The sequence below is a fragment of the Gymnodraco acuticeps genome, unplaced genomic scaffold (genome assembly GCF_902827175.1).
Source record: "Gymnodraco acuticeps unplaced genomic scaffold, fGymAcu1.1, whole genome shotgun sequence".
Lineage (NCBI taxonomy): Eukaryota > Metazoa > Chordata > Actinopteri > Perciformes > Bathydraconidae > Gymnodraco > Gymnodraco acuticeps.
This window is the reverse complement of record NW_022991123.1, coordinates 1,480,917-1,498,595: the sequence shown is the minus strand read 5'-3', so window position 1 is coordinate 1,498,595 and position 17,679 is coordinate 1,480,917. Positions and strand designations below refer to the sequence as shown.

General features: G+C 43.0%; 1 protein-coding gene across 1 annotated transcript; it reads left to right on the top strand.

The window, feature by feature from the left end:
- The first annotated feature begins 11,545 nt into the window (after positions 1–11,545).
- Positions 11,546–14,597, top strand: LOC117560257. Its single transcript, XM_034237112.1, has 2 exons — positions 11,546–12,524; positions 13,247–14,597. The coding sequence occupies exons 1-2, from the start codon at positions 11,546–11,548 to the stop codon at positions 14,584–14,586; spliced, it is 2,319 nt and encodes a 772-aa protein (XP_034093003.1). The 3' UTR covers positions 14,587–14,597.
- Positions 14,598–17,679: the final 3,082 nt, after the last annotated feature.

The window sequence follows — 17,679 nt, the reverse complement described above, 5'->3', positions numbered from 1 at the left end:
AGGCAGCGCCGTATAGATAGAAGAGTTGCGACAGCGGAAGTCCAAAATGCTTGATCGTGCTAACTTTTGCAGCCTGAAACGCCAGGAAAGCTACGCTCTGTTTCCCACAATGCAGTTCGGCGAAAAGTGACGTCACCCCATTCAAAGTGAATGGGCAGAAGAAGCTTCCAACTCCGCTGTCTGGACGGGCCGTTAAACTTGTATGGTAGTCAGGAGCCCTAACCCTAACCCACACATATTTAGAGGGAGGGAATGGGATTAATTTCTACCATTTCTTTCATTCATGGTGGTTTCAGTAATCCCATGGTAATTGAGGACATAAGTAATCTAAATGACTAATGTAATATTTATGACTTTCAGAGAGGACAGGAGACCGACAGGTGACTATCAAAGGACTAGCAGCAGCATGATGTTACATGTATTGTCTTAGGAACATCAATGTAAATAAATGCATGTCATGCAGTTTGTCTGTGCCTTTTCCTCCGTGTTGTCCTGGCATATAGTCTTCCCCATGGTTTGCTGTGCTGCCTGGGGATGCTCCAATCGCTCAGAGAAAGGAGTACAAATGTAAGGTTTCCCCACTGACACAGAGAGGAGGAAAGAATGGCTGGCTCAAGTCAGCAGGAGCAATTTAACTATCACAAAAGACAACAACAGCAACCACATATGTGAGGTAGGCCTAATCATATTTTTCACAAAACGAAGACCACACCATTTGGAAGTGTAATGTCTGTTTAATACAAATATGGAACCGGGAGAGGCTTGCAAAACTCTGGGAGTTGAGACTCAGGTGCAGGGTGAGGGTCTCATTGCAGGTCTTCAGGCTCCATTAGCCGCGTTCACACCGCAGTACTTTTCCCACTTTAGTTCCGATATAGTTCCGAAATGTCGCGTTCACACCAAAAACAGCCGGAACTAAAATTAGTTAATCATAACCTTTTTTACCCCCTTTTCCGTCCCTGCTAGAGAGCAGGTACTTTCGTGGGAGAAAAAGGTTCCTATGTCTGATTGGCTGGGTGGAATGCAAACCACGCCCCGTAAAACTCCCAAAAAGTTTTGTTAAGCCGCCATTTTATTATCCTCGCATTAGCATTATTAGCATTAGCCCAGCGCACAAACGCAGAGAGACTAACTTATGGCAACACAAAAGAAAACATGGGAGCGGTGGAGATGAGGAGGTGTCGGTGTTCTGGCGATTTACTCGGAAGCTGCTGGGAGTCCTAGCAGCTTCTACTGAAGCCAGTCCCCCACTCCGGGCCTTTCCAGCCGGGGACTTCGGATGGCAGTATACGCCGTGAAGTTGTTTGCGGCCTGCCAGTAAACCCAATGCATAAGAAGAAGAAGTGACGTCAGCGGCTTCATTTGCCTAATCCAGGGGTCTGCAACCTTTTTGACCAAAAGAGACATTTTGCTCCTTTTTCCAAAAAAATGTTTTGTCTGGAGCCGCAAAACATATTTCATAGTTATATCAGACAAAAACTACAGGTTTTTTGCATTTATTAGGCTATTTATTACATGATATAAAACTGTTAACCTCTAATAAGAAACAAAGAACTCTTATAAGGAGAATTAAAAATAATACACAGGCCTACTTTAAAATAAATTAAACACCGCACTTGGGGAGTCCTCTGCACATTTGAAGGAAAAATAAATATTATTAAAATGGGCCCACTTTGAAATAAATAAAACATATAGCTGCACCCTAAAAAGAGTTAAAGGTAGGGTAGGTAAGAAAGGAGAAACCAGCTCGAGTGCGCTATAATTTGAAAGTACACAACCGGAAAAAATATGCCTCTTCCTTCACACTTTCTTACAGAGTCCCTCCTCCAACACACACAAACGCGCACATGACCAATGAGGGCACGAGATAAGTTTGTGCACAGATGGAAGGCTGACAGGCAGTTACGGCCCGTCCACACAGTGGCGTGCGTTGAAGCTTCCAACGCTTCTGCCCATTCACTTTGAATGGGGTGACGTCACTTTTAGCCGAACTGCATTTTGGGAAGCGACATGGAGCGTTGCTGGCGTTGCTCGCTTCAAAAGTTGAGCAATGTTCAACTTTTGACGCCTCGATGGAGGCGTCAGCCAATCGAATCATATGCCAGTACAAGCTCTAGCCAATCAAACCACATGCTTGTGTGTCTGGGGCGGGAGATTCATGTGATTGGTTGTTGGTCGAGTGTCAGACACGCCCGCCGGCAAGTGTCAACGCACGCCGCTGTGTGGACGGGCCGTTAGGCCATCCAGTTATTTTAGCCGGGCCGGCTCAGATGATTGGTCGTGCTTTTTACAGCGCTACGGCTTCCAGAGATTAATTTTTGTATGTATCTATTGTCAAAGCATTTAATATATTCATTGCTATCGGGACATTAAGAGCATTACATGGAATATAACAAAAAGTGTTTTCTGAAATAAATTACATACCCCATTGAATTATGACTGAAGATCATCAGCTGTCTTCCTCTCCCTTGTTGTTCCTCGATACGTAAAGGCTGCACCACCGTTGACAACTTCTCTCTACATATCAGACATACCGGTAAACCAGCATCGTTTGCTGTGAAAGCATATAACTCTGTCCACACAGAATTAAATCCTGTGTTCCTCCGGTACTTTTCTTTGATTTATCCATAGTTCGCTCATCGAGCCGGGGGTCAGGTTATTCGCCTCCAAGAAAAGGCGCTCGCGCAGGACCGTAGCAGGATGTGACGCATATTTTAGTTGACCTAATTAAAACCGTTGTGTTTTTTATTTATGTGTCACAGTATCACCTCAAAATACAAGATACGAAACATTTTCAACCATGCAACAAAATATAAATAGTCCTACAAATACTTTTATTTTATTTCCTTCTTATTTTTGTCTAAGCTCAAGGGAGCCAGAGCAGAGGGTTTAAAGGGCCGCGGGTTGCCGACCCCTGGCCTAATCCTTCCCCAGGAACTTATTCCGGTGTGAACGCGATCTGTACTTAGTTCATGAGAACTAAAGTTCTCATGAACTAAGTTCTCATGAACCTTTGGGGGAAAAGTACTGCGGTGTGAATGCGCCTCTTGAATCCCCCTGGGGTTCTTGTACTGAAAGAGGGAGACAAAGACAGGAGAAAGGGTTAGATACATCCAGCACAGGGGTTCCCAACCTTTTTCCCCAAGGGCCCCCCCAAATGACTCCTGTTGGAAGTTGCGTGCGCAACAGCGGTAATTAAAGTTTAAAAGTCTCAAAAATGCTACAACTACTCTCACAAACTGGGTGAATGTGAAGTATTTTGTTAAAGGAGGATGAAAGCGAAATTAAGGAGCACTATTGGAGTGACTTTGATGGTTATTGGACTCAGGATTAATTCATTTGGATTCACGCTGTATGAAGAAATTAAAGGAAGGCGGAAGTGGAAACAATTCACAAAGGGATTAAACTGTTTAAAACACATGCTCAAAGTAAGCCGGATTTTGCCGATGTGTTTATGTGGATTCAAAAGTCGTAAATAATCTACAAAATGGAGGAGACCGATCTGATCGGAGCAACTGACAAATAATCTAACTGAAACCGACATGGACAATGACTATGTTTTAAAAATGCGCTTATCCAGAAAAGCCTGGTTTGGACACTTTACGGGCGGAAGAAACATTACTATTAAAGAAACAATTATACATTTCTGTCTACTAACTTGAATTTGTATTCAAATGAATCAATCAATTATTCTTTATATTTTATTGTAATGTAGAGACAAGGCCTTTTACAATTATAAGTATATAAAAAAAATCTAAATATTATATTTGGCCTCAAATCATCTGAGGCCTGGCCCTGGCCCTGCGATCTTTGGCGCCCCCCAGGTTGGGAACCACTGATCTAGCAAACTATAGGATGGGAAATTGCTGACCTATTTTAAACTTACCTTGTGTTTTCACTCTCACTTAAGGCGAGACACGGCAGGCAAAAACATACTTTAACATGCACTGGTCAATTTTGAGATTTTGTGCTATTTTGATTCCATAGGATGTTTTATTTCAGGCTTTTGGAAGGAAAACGTACAAAATACACATTTAAGTGTTCATTTTACTATAGTTTGTCTATTTGGGTATATCTCCTAAATTCACCAAAAGTTAGCATTCTAGCGTAACAAAGTACCGCGACCGCTGTCTGCACCATGTCATCAGAGATATCGTTGGAATGCTCCGTTTCTCCTGCACAATCTCATCGGATCCAAATATGGTCATTTCCTTTGTATCAGCAACCAATTGTGAAAGTACAAAGGGGCCTTAAGGCGAGACACGGCAGGCAAAAACATAGTTTTTCAAGTACTGGTCAATTTTGAGATGTTGTGCTATTTTGATTCCATAGCATGTTTTATTTCAGGCTTTTGGAAGGAAAACGTACAAAATACACATTTAAGTGTTTATTTTTACTATAGTTTGTCTATTTGCGTCTGTAGATATCTCCTAAATTCACCAAAAGTTAGCATTCTAGCGTAACATAAAGTACCGCGACCGCTGTCTGCACCATGCCATTAGAGATATCGTTGGAATGCTCCGTTCCTCCTGCACAATCTCATCGGATCCAAATATGGTCATTTCCTTTGTATCAGCAACCAATTGTGAAAGTACAAAGGGGCCTTAAACCAAAAAACAAAATCTCATTGGCTGGTGTAAATTTGTAAAAAACGTGATTCGTTCAGATGCGTCACGTGGTGTGCTAAAACACTTCCTGGTTAGCGTTCCGCTAGAAATCTCAAAATGGCAAAAGAACGGCAAAAAAAACGTTCACAGAGAAAACGACAACAATTATCACTTGCACGAAGCAAGGTTATACAAAAAACAAATGACCCTGAACATGAAATACCTTCATGGAGTGCGTTGAGGCGCAAGCTATCATCCAAAGAACAGGAGAGTTTAGGTAGCGCCTCACAGCAATCTTTAAAGGTCGTTTTCTCAAAATGAGTTTTTTCTCCTACTCTGAGTTTGGGGTGTCTCGCCTTAAGTCCATCTTCCTTTGCCATCAATCCAAAATCAGCTGAGCTGCAACATAATACAGACAGGTAATAATCAACAGAATCTCAAGGACATTATATGGCTCTGCTAAAAAAAATCACTCATAAGTAACGTTTTTGTTTACTGTTTAGAAGTCTCAAATATGCACTCTAAATCCATATTAATAGCGATGTATCACAATCATAGCTTATTGTGTAACGTGGAGGCGTGTGGTGCAGTGGGTTGAGCGTTGGTGTTCGGATCAAGGGGTCACAGGTTCAAACCCCACTGCAGTCAGTATGTCGTTGTGTCCCTGGGCAAGACACTTCACCCCAAATTGCCCCTGTGGGGATTGCCCACAGTATTGAGTATGTAAGTCGCTTTGGATAAAAGCGTCTAACAAGTGACATGTAATGTAATGTTAACTATATTATACTAGCTTGAACTCCAAAATGGATATTGTAGATATGTTTGTTGTTCTCGAGTCCAGGAGGAAGTTAAAAAGAGATAATGTAGTCCCGGAAAAGTGCAAATGGTGTACTTAAATGAAGTAACGCGGTTTTGAAACAGACAGAGCAAATCAAGAACACAGCGCTGTGTCGGAGAAGGGTGAAGGAAGGGCCGAGCAAGCCCCGTGCTCTGTCTCTATATCGGATTCCTGGCTCCTCCTCTCATTGGCTGCTTTGACGATGGGGGGTCTCCCTCCACTCGTTCTTCTGTGTCTGATATCGCGTAAATAAGAGGATTTAGACGTTGTGTGTTTATTGTATGACTTCACACGCATTTTCTCCTCGTATTCTCATTCATTACTTTTTATTTAATGCATTTTAACGGCTGTAATCATTGATAGCGTGAAGCCGGAAGTAACATCGCTACACCGGCGATAATAAATAAAGCTTTTAAAAATAAAATTGCATTCATTTAACATTCAGCAATAACGTTAGCCACAAGCTAATGCTACCCGGAAATTAAGTATTTTCAGAATAAAACAGTTTTAAGTTTACAGTATATTTAATCTAAATTACGCCATATAAACATTGATTTTAATTTCTTACAATATCCTCATTTCACCACCTCTACCCACTACAATCACACGCACCAATGTTATATTAAACTAATATTTAACTCCCTTCACCCCGGATAAAAGCACGTTAAGAAGCCCTTTTTCTCTAATTCCACAATGTTGGATGAAATAACATTAGGAGAACGGATTAATAGGCTGTTCATGGTTAACGTGTGTTGCTAACTTTATCCGGTATCCTAGCCTAATCTGTTATCTGTAAACGTTCCCTAAATCTACTGATTTAGGGATAATCCACTAACATCCTTTAATACACATGTTCATTTGACTCAGATGTGCTGATGATATCTGCAATATAACTCTTTAAACGTCTTCTTACCTTTAAAAGTCCATCACGAACGGTCTATTATGCTGCAACTCTACTGCGCTGCTAGCCTTGCCGCTAACATCCGGGAACTATTGAGAGGCTCCACGCCCCGCCATTGCTGTAAAAAAAATGGTGCATTGGAGTGAACGGATATGTCGTAACTCTTTCTATTATAGGGCTCTGCACACAGGGTAGTAATATTTTCAAAATAAATCAGGAAACGGATTAACCAAAAGCTAGGTTCATGACCATCGCCTTATTTTACATCTTGTGTTTTGTGACATTTGTACTCTGATTTAATTGTTGGTTCCTAACTTACTGTATAACTCAAAAGTGGACTCCTGCCATGATTGTTGTGGGGTTTGTGACCATATGCATTTTCACCAATAGGTGACTATATCAACAAGTCCTCCAACTCATACGACCAAATAGGTCGATTGTGCAAGCCCTTATTACGACCAAATAGGTCGATTGTTCAAGCGCTTATTACGACCTGTAATCACGTTTTAAAGTGTTTGACCTCTAATGCTTCCGTTGACTGCAAATGCTCCGGAGGGTCGTATATTCACAAATAACCCTCTCTGGAAAATCCTAAATTGTAGATAGTTTGGCCATTAAAATGCTTTTTGATTAGATTTCTAGCGAGAAGAGTATATTGTACTTTTAGAATCCACGTCCAGTGGATGTGTAGGATCTATAGTTTGATAGATATTACGAAGATGATTTGAGGTCTCACCAGGAGAAAGTGTAACGGCAGCGTCCATGTACAGTTAGCGTCAACCCTCACGGGTGAAAACTGTATTTCCGGTCTCGAAGTTTTCATAATAAAACCGTATTTCCCTCATTGTCAAATTATTTTAAAGTTACATATGCAGTACTCATCCACCAAAGAACATCAGTTTATGCTTTTATTAAAAGTGTAATATAATTACACAAAATTAATTGGTTTCAATTGTGTACACTGCTTTTGTGTTTTTCCCATAGGTTTTTCCCTTTTGATTCTGAGAGACACATTTCTTTTTCAGAGGTTTTGATAGGCTAAAGCATCAAACTACCCATAATCCTCAGCTATCGTTGAAGCTCGGTGATTGGATGTTTTAGCTGCAATGCACGTTGGGATATGGTGTTTATGTGATGTGAAATCCGAAAACATAAAAAAAAGAAGAAAATAATACTTTATTTAGAGTGTGCTTGTTTTTCTCTTTGAAAGTCATCATATAACGGCATTGTAATACACGGTTCGGCTGCATTAAATATTACACATCTGCCTTAGTTATTTATTTATAGAGCCCTGATTAGAAGACCTTTGGACAAACTGGAAGAAATGCCGCCGAAACTGAATATGTGACGTGGATCATAAATATATCAGCAATTAAACAACATCTTCAATTTCTCTTCACACAATACGTCTCCTTGCAGTATCAACACTAATTTGGCTGACTTTTGTATTTGATCCAATTGGTAAATAGGCTGTATTTACACCATAACGGTGCACAGCTGATAGAAAATGACTTGTAGTTTTTACAGATATTACTGAGTTTCTTTGCATTAAAGAATCTAAATACTGAGTTGAGAGAATAGTCAGGGGTTTTGGGTGATGGGAGACACATATGTGACCTGCTCCATCGAAATCAGTCGCATTGACCCGAAGACACATTTTGAGTTGTATACACTGTTGGAAAGAGGATATTCCTAGCTTTCTAATGATATCAGGATTGTTTTTGTACTCCAAATATTAAGCGAAATATGTCGCATTATATAATGACTGTCACCGAGTCCTCATTTTGAGAAAAAGGCCTTAAAAGTTTCCTCTTCTCTGGAATCCATCGATCTGATTGATTATTAGTGGAGCAAATGATCAAAATACTACGGAGGGAAGATATTTTCGTTTGGAGGGGAAGCTCGCTAGTGTGTGTGCATACGTGTGTATGTGTGTTTGTGTAATTTTGCGTTTGTGTGTATTGTGTTTGTTTCCCGGGGAAAACACTCACGAGAAACACCGGCTGTTGTTATGCCTGCTGTGATGTTAAGTTACTCCGTTCTCCGCTTGTAATTATGCCGTTACAAGCTTCAAAGTTGTATTTATCATCTGAATTTGCCAAAACAAGTTTAATATTCTGAAAGCCAAGACTTTGTTTAATTGAAATCAGATGAAAACAAACTGTAACGGACCCTGCCGTGTTATCTATGATTACTATACTCTTACATTCATAATTTCAGCCGGAGGGAGGGGGGGCGGCGCTGCGGAAGAGCAGATTGTGAGGGAGAGGTGCCTGTCTTCGTCCCTTACAAGCTTAAAAAATGTATTTATCGTGTGATTTTGGAAATAAAAGTTTCATATTCTGAAAGCCAAGACTTTGTTTGTTTAAAATCAAACAAAACACCCGAACCCTGAAAAAATATTTTTTTACGTAAATGTACGTTTATTCTGAAATGAGCCGTTGCGACTTCCGACTGATTTTGATAGAGCGGGTCACATATGGATTCAGAATTTCAATAGCTTACCATTAAATGATGGATATACCTTTCTGTCTATGATGTTTTACAAATCAGATATTAATGTGTAGAACTACAATATGTGAAATATTATAGCAATATCCTGTAAAATTATGTGAAAACATGAATAAAACTACACATCTTCAGATGTTATACATACATAAGTGTCCTACACTAATAATGCAAAGTTATTATGGCATTGTATGCTGTGTGTTATTTGTTACAAATCTTCAGAAACTACCTTTCCAACTCCTCACCAGTTGAGTGTTACAGGTCTATACAGGTTCATGGTACAATACATACAGTAAGCTTCAAATCGAGTGACTGAAACTGTATTTTTCTTTACCGTTCTGTTTTAATTTCACAATAAAGTTAATAGTAATAAACTTGACACTCCATGATTAGAACTCGTGACTTTATAAACAAAAACAGACATCAAAACATGTGGCGCTAGGTAGCTAAAAACGCAAACATGGCTTACCTTTGGCGTTGTCTGGTCAAAAGTGGTCTTCAATGGCATTAAAACGATAACAACGCTGCTGAAGTTAATCCATAGGTTAATCCAATGTGTCTGTGTCCCTTTGAAATTATTTCTGATAATCCATAAGCAATAAACCTGCTTTTCCGTTTCCAGATGTGCAAGAGATAGGTTCACTCTGATGCGAACCTGCATGCGCAAAGCCCCCACCTTTTTTTTTTACCGTGTGTGTGAGCAAATCCCCCTTCGATTCCATTGGCTCTAGCGGTTATAAAGATATTACATTCGTCAAAATCGACCAAAGGGGGGCCAGAGATATGGAAAATCCACCCAAATGACCCCAGAAGTGTTTTTTTTGTGCTAAATCTCTCTAAAAAGGTCAAATGTCACTTGTTTTGCATCAATCTTGATACAGGGTACTTATTATATGTTGTACTTTGGATTCCTAAAGCTTTTAGTCTACATTACCATCATCCAAGGGTAGTTCTCACTATAAGTAAAAAATAATTTTTGGACGGACACTATAATTTACAGTTTTTTTACTATGTTCAATCTGAATTTTCTTTAAAATAAAAAACATCTATATTGATTCTGACTTTTCTACATCCAACTCACAGGTTTATAATTACTTTGAGAAACAAGATTATTAATTTAACCCTTTTAGAAGGGAATATATGGTCTGGGAAAGTCATTTTCGAGCCTGAGACCTGAAAAACAGGCTCAGGGCTTAACAGGTTAATAGGAGGATGTGCAAAACAGACACACTAATAAGGCTTTATTTAAACATCAACAACAACTTTAAGTTAAGGTCTTCTTTTGAATAAGAAAAAAACATTGGGGGTATCAACATATAAATATTAAGTCGGACAAAGTACTTAACGTCTAATATATTGCATCGTTTATTTTGGCACTTGACAATCACCTTCCCTGAATTTTACTCAGGTGTAACTAAAGTCTGCTTTAAGGGTTATTTATATTTCACATCATTAATCAGAATCTGCAAAGTTACTAAAATAAATGTAGTGGAGTAAAAATACCAGGTTAACCTCTAAATTGTAGTGGAGTAGAATTACAAAGTAACAATAAATTGCATGTTGTACATGCTGCTGTAACAAAATAATTTCCCAACTTGGGATCGATAAAGTACATCTTATCTTATCTTATCTTAAGATGATCGATGGCTACTGCCATATTTGCAAAATGTGCCTCTGAACCTTGACAAGTGCATGTTTCAGGCTTATCAATTAACAACAGGAAGGGTCACAGACATAAGACCAGCTGTTAAATAAAGCTCTTCTGACCTTAGCTGTCATGTGGGTATATTAATGCTGCCCATTATGGACACAAGCGATTTTCACCCATTTATGAATTATATGTTTTAAATTGGATAACACCAATGTGTTTCTTATCCAGTTTAATACTGGCAACTTCTAATTATGGGAAATACGAAAACGTCTTTTAAAACTACAATTCCCAGTAGAGATGTGCCATAGAACATGTTGCGAAACACAATTAGCCAGCATGTGTAGTTCTGGGGGGGCTGGGCTGGACCCGTTCGAGTCCAGTTTGGGATAGTCTGCCGTGGATTCATTCCATTTCAAAGAGCTCGGCGTAACCTTGGCGCACTGACTGACACTCCAACATCCAATCACAGAGCTTGAGGACTAATCACGGGGTTTGTCAAGCAAAGCGGATGTTGTTGTCCCAAACGATAGCTGAGGATTATGGGTAGTGTAGTGTCTTCGGCCATCCTAAACTCCGAAAAAACTATTTCTTTCTCCGTATCGAAGGTTAAAAAGACAAAAGCATCGTACACAATTTAAACCAATCAATGTTGTGTAATTAACAAGGATAAACTGATGTTTTTCAGTGGATGAGTAATGCAGATATCAGTGTGTAGTCATTTGACAGTGAGGGGAATACTTCCGGTTATTTTATGAAAACTTCGAGACCGGAAATGAAGCTTAGCGCAAGTTCAAGAAGGAAGACCATACCCCTGGTGTTACACGTCACTGCAAGCTCTTCTCCCATTAAGTAATCAGGGGCGGTACTCCCCAGCTAGTCAATCATCGCACCTGCTAACCCTTTAAATCTGCTCTTCCCTCTCTGTCAGTTGTCATTTCAGGTGTCAACGCACAATTGGTAGTACCTACCTATACTCCTATCTCGCTAACAAACACTCAGAAAGATACAAAAAGAAAAAGAAAAAAAAAAAGAAAAAAAACATGTCCACTATAGAAGGCTCCGACAACGAAGCTTTTCCGCAGGATCTCGATCCCGATTCCGACATACCTCCAGGCGTACCTTCCATCTCCTCAAGCCAACGGCGCACAAGCTCCCGTCTGGCTTCTCGTGGCGAATCCCGAACAGCAGAGGCGGATTTCCTCATCTACCACCTACGGCGGCAGGGCATTTCCGCAGCCCCAGACCTCCCTTTCTCCCAGCTTCGGGAACTCTCGGACCAAGTCCCTGGTGCGGCCTCCCAGCCCAGTGCAGCAGCTCCAGCCAACTCTCCAGCCAACTCTCCAGCCAACTCTCCCGAGAGACCGGGGCGAGGACGCGGGCGTAGCCGCGGAGGGAAAAGGACGAGGAAGCGGAGCCCTCCACAAGCTCGCCCAGGAAAAAAAGAAAGAAAATCCAACTTTCCCCAAGCGCACCCAAGCGCCGGGCAGCTCGGGAGCCTCGGTAACCAGGACGACAGCCTCGCTAACACCCTGCAAAATCTGGCAAGCTCCATGCGGGGAATTAACGCTCACCTTCAGGCCATGGATAAAGGCTCTGCTAGAGCGTCAACTTCTTCCGCAAACTGGGGCGACGCTCCTGCTCAGGGGCTTAGGCCGGGGCAGGGCCAGTCATATCATCAAGCGGTAATCCCCTCTCACACCCTGGCTACCGCATTTCCAGAGCCGCCTTCATGTAGGCCTTATATTCCCCAAGCCGCGCATATTTCCTCCAGGCTGAAGGCGAAAATCCTCGAAGGGAAAGACGTTAATCTCGTCAGCCTCATCTTGCCTTCCCCGGAATGTGACAAGTCTATCGCCACAGGAGGAAGCTTCACTGCTGTGTTTAGGTCCACAGATCCCCGGCTTCTGAAAGATCTAAACATAGGACAGTTCCTGGTCGCTTTCGGCATCTTCCGAGATGTCCTATGTACCGTTTACCCCGAAAAGAGAACCGAGTTGGATGCGTATCTGGGCATCATCGGTGATCTCCAGCTTAAATACGGGAAATCAATTTTTTATTATTACCACAAGAGCTTTTCTAGCAAAGCAGCGCGCCATCTAGCTCACTGCAACATCCACCTGGATTGGTCCGTGCTGGACACTGAGCTGCTTGTCATGGCTACCGGCGGGCAACAAGTCCACTCATGCTCTACTTGCGGGACGCAGGGCCACACTGCCACTTTCTGCCCATCAGTGCCTCTCTCCAGGGCCAGAGATTTTCCCACGCCGTATCCAGGGAGTTATGGCCAAGAACGCCAGGTGCAGACTAGGAGAAATGACAGGATATATTATGGCTTTAACGAGAATGTCTGCGTTTACCCCTCCTGTACTTTTCTCCACATCTGCAGCTTCTGCGGGGATGCGCATCCGAAGTCAGTCTGCCCCAAGCGCCGCCGAATCAACTTCCCGCAACAGAAACCACGTGGTGGAAAAACCTCCTAAAAATTCACCCGTCCACTCCCATTAACATTCCATACCTAGCCGCCGCGCTCTCTACCCACCCAGACCCAGTGTTCGTCAATTACCTTTTGTCAGGGCTCTCCCAAGGCTTTAGGGTCGGGGTCCTCTCTCCTCCCCCCATAACCTTCGTTGCAAAAAACCTACAATCAGCAAATAAAGAACCCATCATAGTCTCTCAGCTCATTGAGAAAGAATGTAATAAAGGATACTTAATAGGTCCTTTTCACTCATCCCCGTTCTCAGTGTTCCGGACAAGTCCAATAGGAGTAGCCACACGCAAATACTCCGAAAAGAAAAGGCTAATTTTCTATCTGTCCGCACCCCGCGCCGGCCCGTTCTGCAGCATTAACAGCCTCATCCCTTCAGAGCCATTTTCCCTTCAATATGCCTCGGTTGACGACGCAATCAAAATAATAAAGCTCACAGGGCAAGGAGCCTGGCTCTCCAAAGCAGACATAACTGACGCGTTCAAAATCATCCCCATCCATCCGTCCCAGTGGAACATGTTCGGCATCAGGTGGGAATCCAAATTCTACTTCGCCGTCCGCCTGACTTTCGGGTGCAGAAGTAGCCCCTGCATTTTTAATTCTCTTTCCGAAGCCCTCTGCTGGATCCTGCTGAACATTGCCAGAATACCTTCTGTTCTTCACTTGCTGGACGATTTTCTCCTCGTAGATCCCCCTCGTGACAACTCAGGCGCCTCCCTGGCAAAACTTAAACTCTGCTTTCAGAAGCTAGGCGTTCCCCTATCCGCGGAGAAAACCCTAGGACCTGACACACGCCTGGAGTTTCTAGGCATCACACCCGATTCCGCAGAGATGAAAGCATCTCTCCCCAGCGACAAATTGCAGCGCATACGTGATATTACCAAGTCATATTGCGGGCAACAAACCATAACTAAACAACAGCTGCTCTCTCTCCTCGGGCACCTTAACTTTGCCATGCGCGTCATCCCCCAGGGGCGCTCATTCATATCTCGCCTTCTAGACACAGCTTTGGGCGTTAAAAACCTCCATGACCGCGTTGTGCTAGATGAAGGCTGCCGCTCAGACCTACGATTCTGGTCCCTCCTGCTCGACCACTGGAACGGCATCACCTTCTTCTATGATGACATAGTGTATTCCTCCGACTCAATGAGGTTCTTCACGGACGCCGCCCCATCCGTGGGTTTTGGGGGTTTATTTCAGGGAGAGTGGTTTGCGGGCCCATGGCCTTCCACATTCCCCAATCATGCCTCATCCTCCGCCCTGCACGAGATCTACCCTATCGCAGTTGCCTGTTATGTGTGGGGTCACCTCTGGCTACGGAAACGCATCTCGGTGCTCTGCGACAACCAAGCAGTAGTGGGAATAATTAACAAAGCTCGCTCCCCGTGCAATGACATTATGCCGTTTATGAGAAGCATCACATGGTCTTCCATTACCCATAACTTTCTCATCTCAGCTCGTCATGTTCCCGGTCACCTCAATACAGCGGCTGACTCCCTCTCTCGCTTTCATTTCCAGACCTTCCGGAATCTCTGCCCAGAAGCCAGCTCACAGCCCGTCGAGATCCCTCCCCTGCATCTTCTCTCCCTCTCTTAAATGAGAGCCCATTAGCCAGGCACCTAGAGTCCGCCAGGTTCTTTATGAGGAAGGGCTTAGCCATCTCCACCCTTAAAAAATATGACTCCGCATGGAGAACCTTCGCTTTGCTGTAAACATCTCACTTAAACCCGTCCTCATATCCACCGTGTGCGCCTTCACGTGCTACTGCGCCACTGATCGCCACCTCAAACCTCAATACATCCGAGGCCTCCTAGCTGGCGTGCAGTTTAATGTTCATTGTTACGATCCCAGCTTTCCCAGCCTGTTTTCTAACCAATCAGTCAAACTCATTTTGAAAGGTCTTCAAAAAACGTTTCCCACAGTTACAGATCATAGGCGACCCATTACACTCTCCACCCTGCATCTCATGCTCTCCAAACTCAGAGAAGGAGTATTTTCTCCCTACGTCGACGCACTACTCGATGCATTATTTCTGTTAGCATTCTATGCTTTTCTCAGACCAGGAGAATTCGGCACAGCTTCCCTAACATTCGATCCCAATCAAGACGTCTGCTTTGCCGACTTATCTTTCCATGCTAGCCATTTTAGTCTAAAACTTAAGCACTCCAAATGTGGAGGCGTTTGCTCCGTTAGCGCTGCTCGCAACGATTCTCCTTTCTGCCCCTATAAATCCATGATTACATTCCTGCATTTGAGATCTTCCACAAATCCTCTCTCACCACAATTTCTTCTCCCAGGGAATATTCCCTTAACTAAACACCGGTTCAACTACTATTTAAAACAAATTCTCTCTAAATCCGGACTAGCACCCCAATTATTCTCGGGGCATTCGTTCAGGATAGGCGCAGCTACATCTGCTGCCATTCAAGGAGTCTCATCCTCATCCCTGCAACAACTTGGACGGTGGTCCTCCTCTGCCTTCACATCCTACATTCGCCCGGACATCAGTGCCGTGCTGGCCATCCAAAGGTCCCTCAAACACTAACGGTACTTATATATACAACTGGTGGTGGTTTAGCAAGTCAGCACATTTACGTGTCACCGTGTTCACGTTTAAACACTTCATACTGTATCGTTGTGACCTTCGGGTCCGCTGTATTGAATCCTGCCGCGCAGGTTGCGGCCAGTGAGACGCATTATGTTTAAACCCTGCACGTGCAGGGCCAGTAGGTCAGTGTCATGTTTAACCCTGCGCGTACAGGTTGCGGCCTATGGGTCAGCTTTTGTTTAACCCTGTGTGTACAGGTTGCGGCCTATGGGTCAGCTTTGTTTAACCCTGTGTGTACAGGTTGCGGCCTATGGGTCAGCTTGTTTAACCTTGTGTGTACAGGTTGCGGCCTATGGGTCAGCTTTTGTTTAACCCTGTGTGTACAGGTTGCGGCCTATGGGTCAGCGTCATGTTTAACCCTGCGCGTGCAGGTTGCGGCCGGTGGGTCAGCGTCATGTTTAACCCTGCGCGTGCAGGTTGCGGCCAGTGGGTCAGCATTCGTCTAATCCACCATGCAGGCGCTAAGCATGGCGGCGTTCACATTAACCCTACAGTTATTCCGACATTCTCATCATGTCCCTGTGTTATCTCATTTCATCCACAGATCTCCTCAATCAGCCAGCAAGGTAAGAAATGCTCACATCTCAGCACTTCTTACTTCTCTTCTCTTTGGGGGTTCATCGGAGCGGTTTTCCCCTCCTGAATGATATCCTACAAACCGGGGGCCTAATCTCCAAACATCAGTTGATTCTTTGTTGTAATCCGTCAATCATAATTTTCTATACCACGTGTCCGGTAATAAACATGTATTTCATACATCACGTCTCTCATGATTGAAATGAAGCTTAGCGCAAGTTCAAGAAGGAAGACCATACCCCTGGTGTTACACGTCACTGCAAGCTCTTCTCCCATTAAGTAATCAGGGGCGGTACTCCCCAGCTAGTCAATCATCGCACCTGCTAACCCTTTAAATCTGCTCTTCCCTCTCTGTCAGTTGTCATTTCAGGTGTCAACGCACAACCCGCCTCCACCCCTTCGCCTCCTGTCTCCTAATTCAGGGCCAAGCTAATCCTTCTTCCTCCAGACCAGACCGAACCATTATCACCACCACCAGTGTCTAGACCCCGGGGGGTTCATCGGAGCGGTTTTCCCCTCCTGAATGATATCCTACAAACCGGGGGCCTAATCTCCAAACATCAGTTGATTCTTTGTTGTAATCCGTCAATCATAATTTTCTATACCACGTGTCCGGTAATAAACATGTATTTCATACATCACGTCTCTCATGATTTAAATACTGTTTTCACCCCGTGAGGGTTGACGCCAACTTTACATAGACGTAGTATACATGTTCTCCTGGCGAGACCTCAAATCTTCCTCGTAATCTCTATCAAAATATAGATCCTACACATCCACAATTTAGGATTTTCCACAGAGGGTTATTTGTGAATATACGACCCTCCGGAGCGCTTGCAATCAACGGGAGCATATGCCGCACATTGTTGTTTCTTACATGACCACTAGAGTTGCTAACTTTAAAACGTGACTATAGGTTGTAAATATAGTCTAGCCTGTCCTCAACCAAAAAACGACCCTGTTCTGTAACAGCTAAGTTTACTCTTGTTTGCATTTTCTGGGCTATTATTTGTGTGCTTATTGTGCCTAGTCGTGGTCCCTTTAAGAATCAGGATGACATCATTAGATGGGTGTGTCAGGTGATCATTACAGAGGAAATAGGCAAAGCATGGCTCTGTGAGCAATGTGTTATTGTTTGTAAGAAATCCAGCTACATCTGCATACGTCTTAATGCCTTTGATTGCATCGTATGATTCACGAGTTAATGAATAAATGTACAAATGGTTGATTATATCTTTAAAATATGATGCCATTTATAACTGTTTAAGTTCTAGAATTACAATGAATACATTGGAAAGCTTATAGTGAATATAACGGTGCAGTTCAATTCATGTTAAAGCTGTGTTGATTTATATACATTGTGCATATTTGTGTATGTAGAAATGATCATAGAATTGATTATATTTTGTCTTATTTATTTAAGATAGAGGCTGACCCTCGCAAAAACCGCGACATCAGCGGCTGGGCAAAAACTGACTTGTCGCCAAATCCCTCATCCCCTCTGC

Bases quoted from the DNA above. Each gene is read 5' to 3' on its own strand.
- LOC117560257 (XM_034237112.1), top strand. From the start codon at position 11,546: ATGTCCACTATAGAAGGCTCCGACAACGAAGCTTTTCCGCAGGATCTC. The intron at 12,525-13,246 runs GTGATCTCCAGC...CCCCGTTCTCAG, and splicing joins TGCGTATCTGGGCATCATCG to TGTTCCGGACAAGTCCAATA.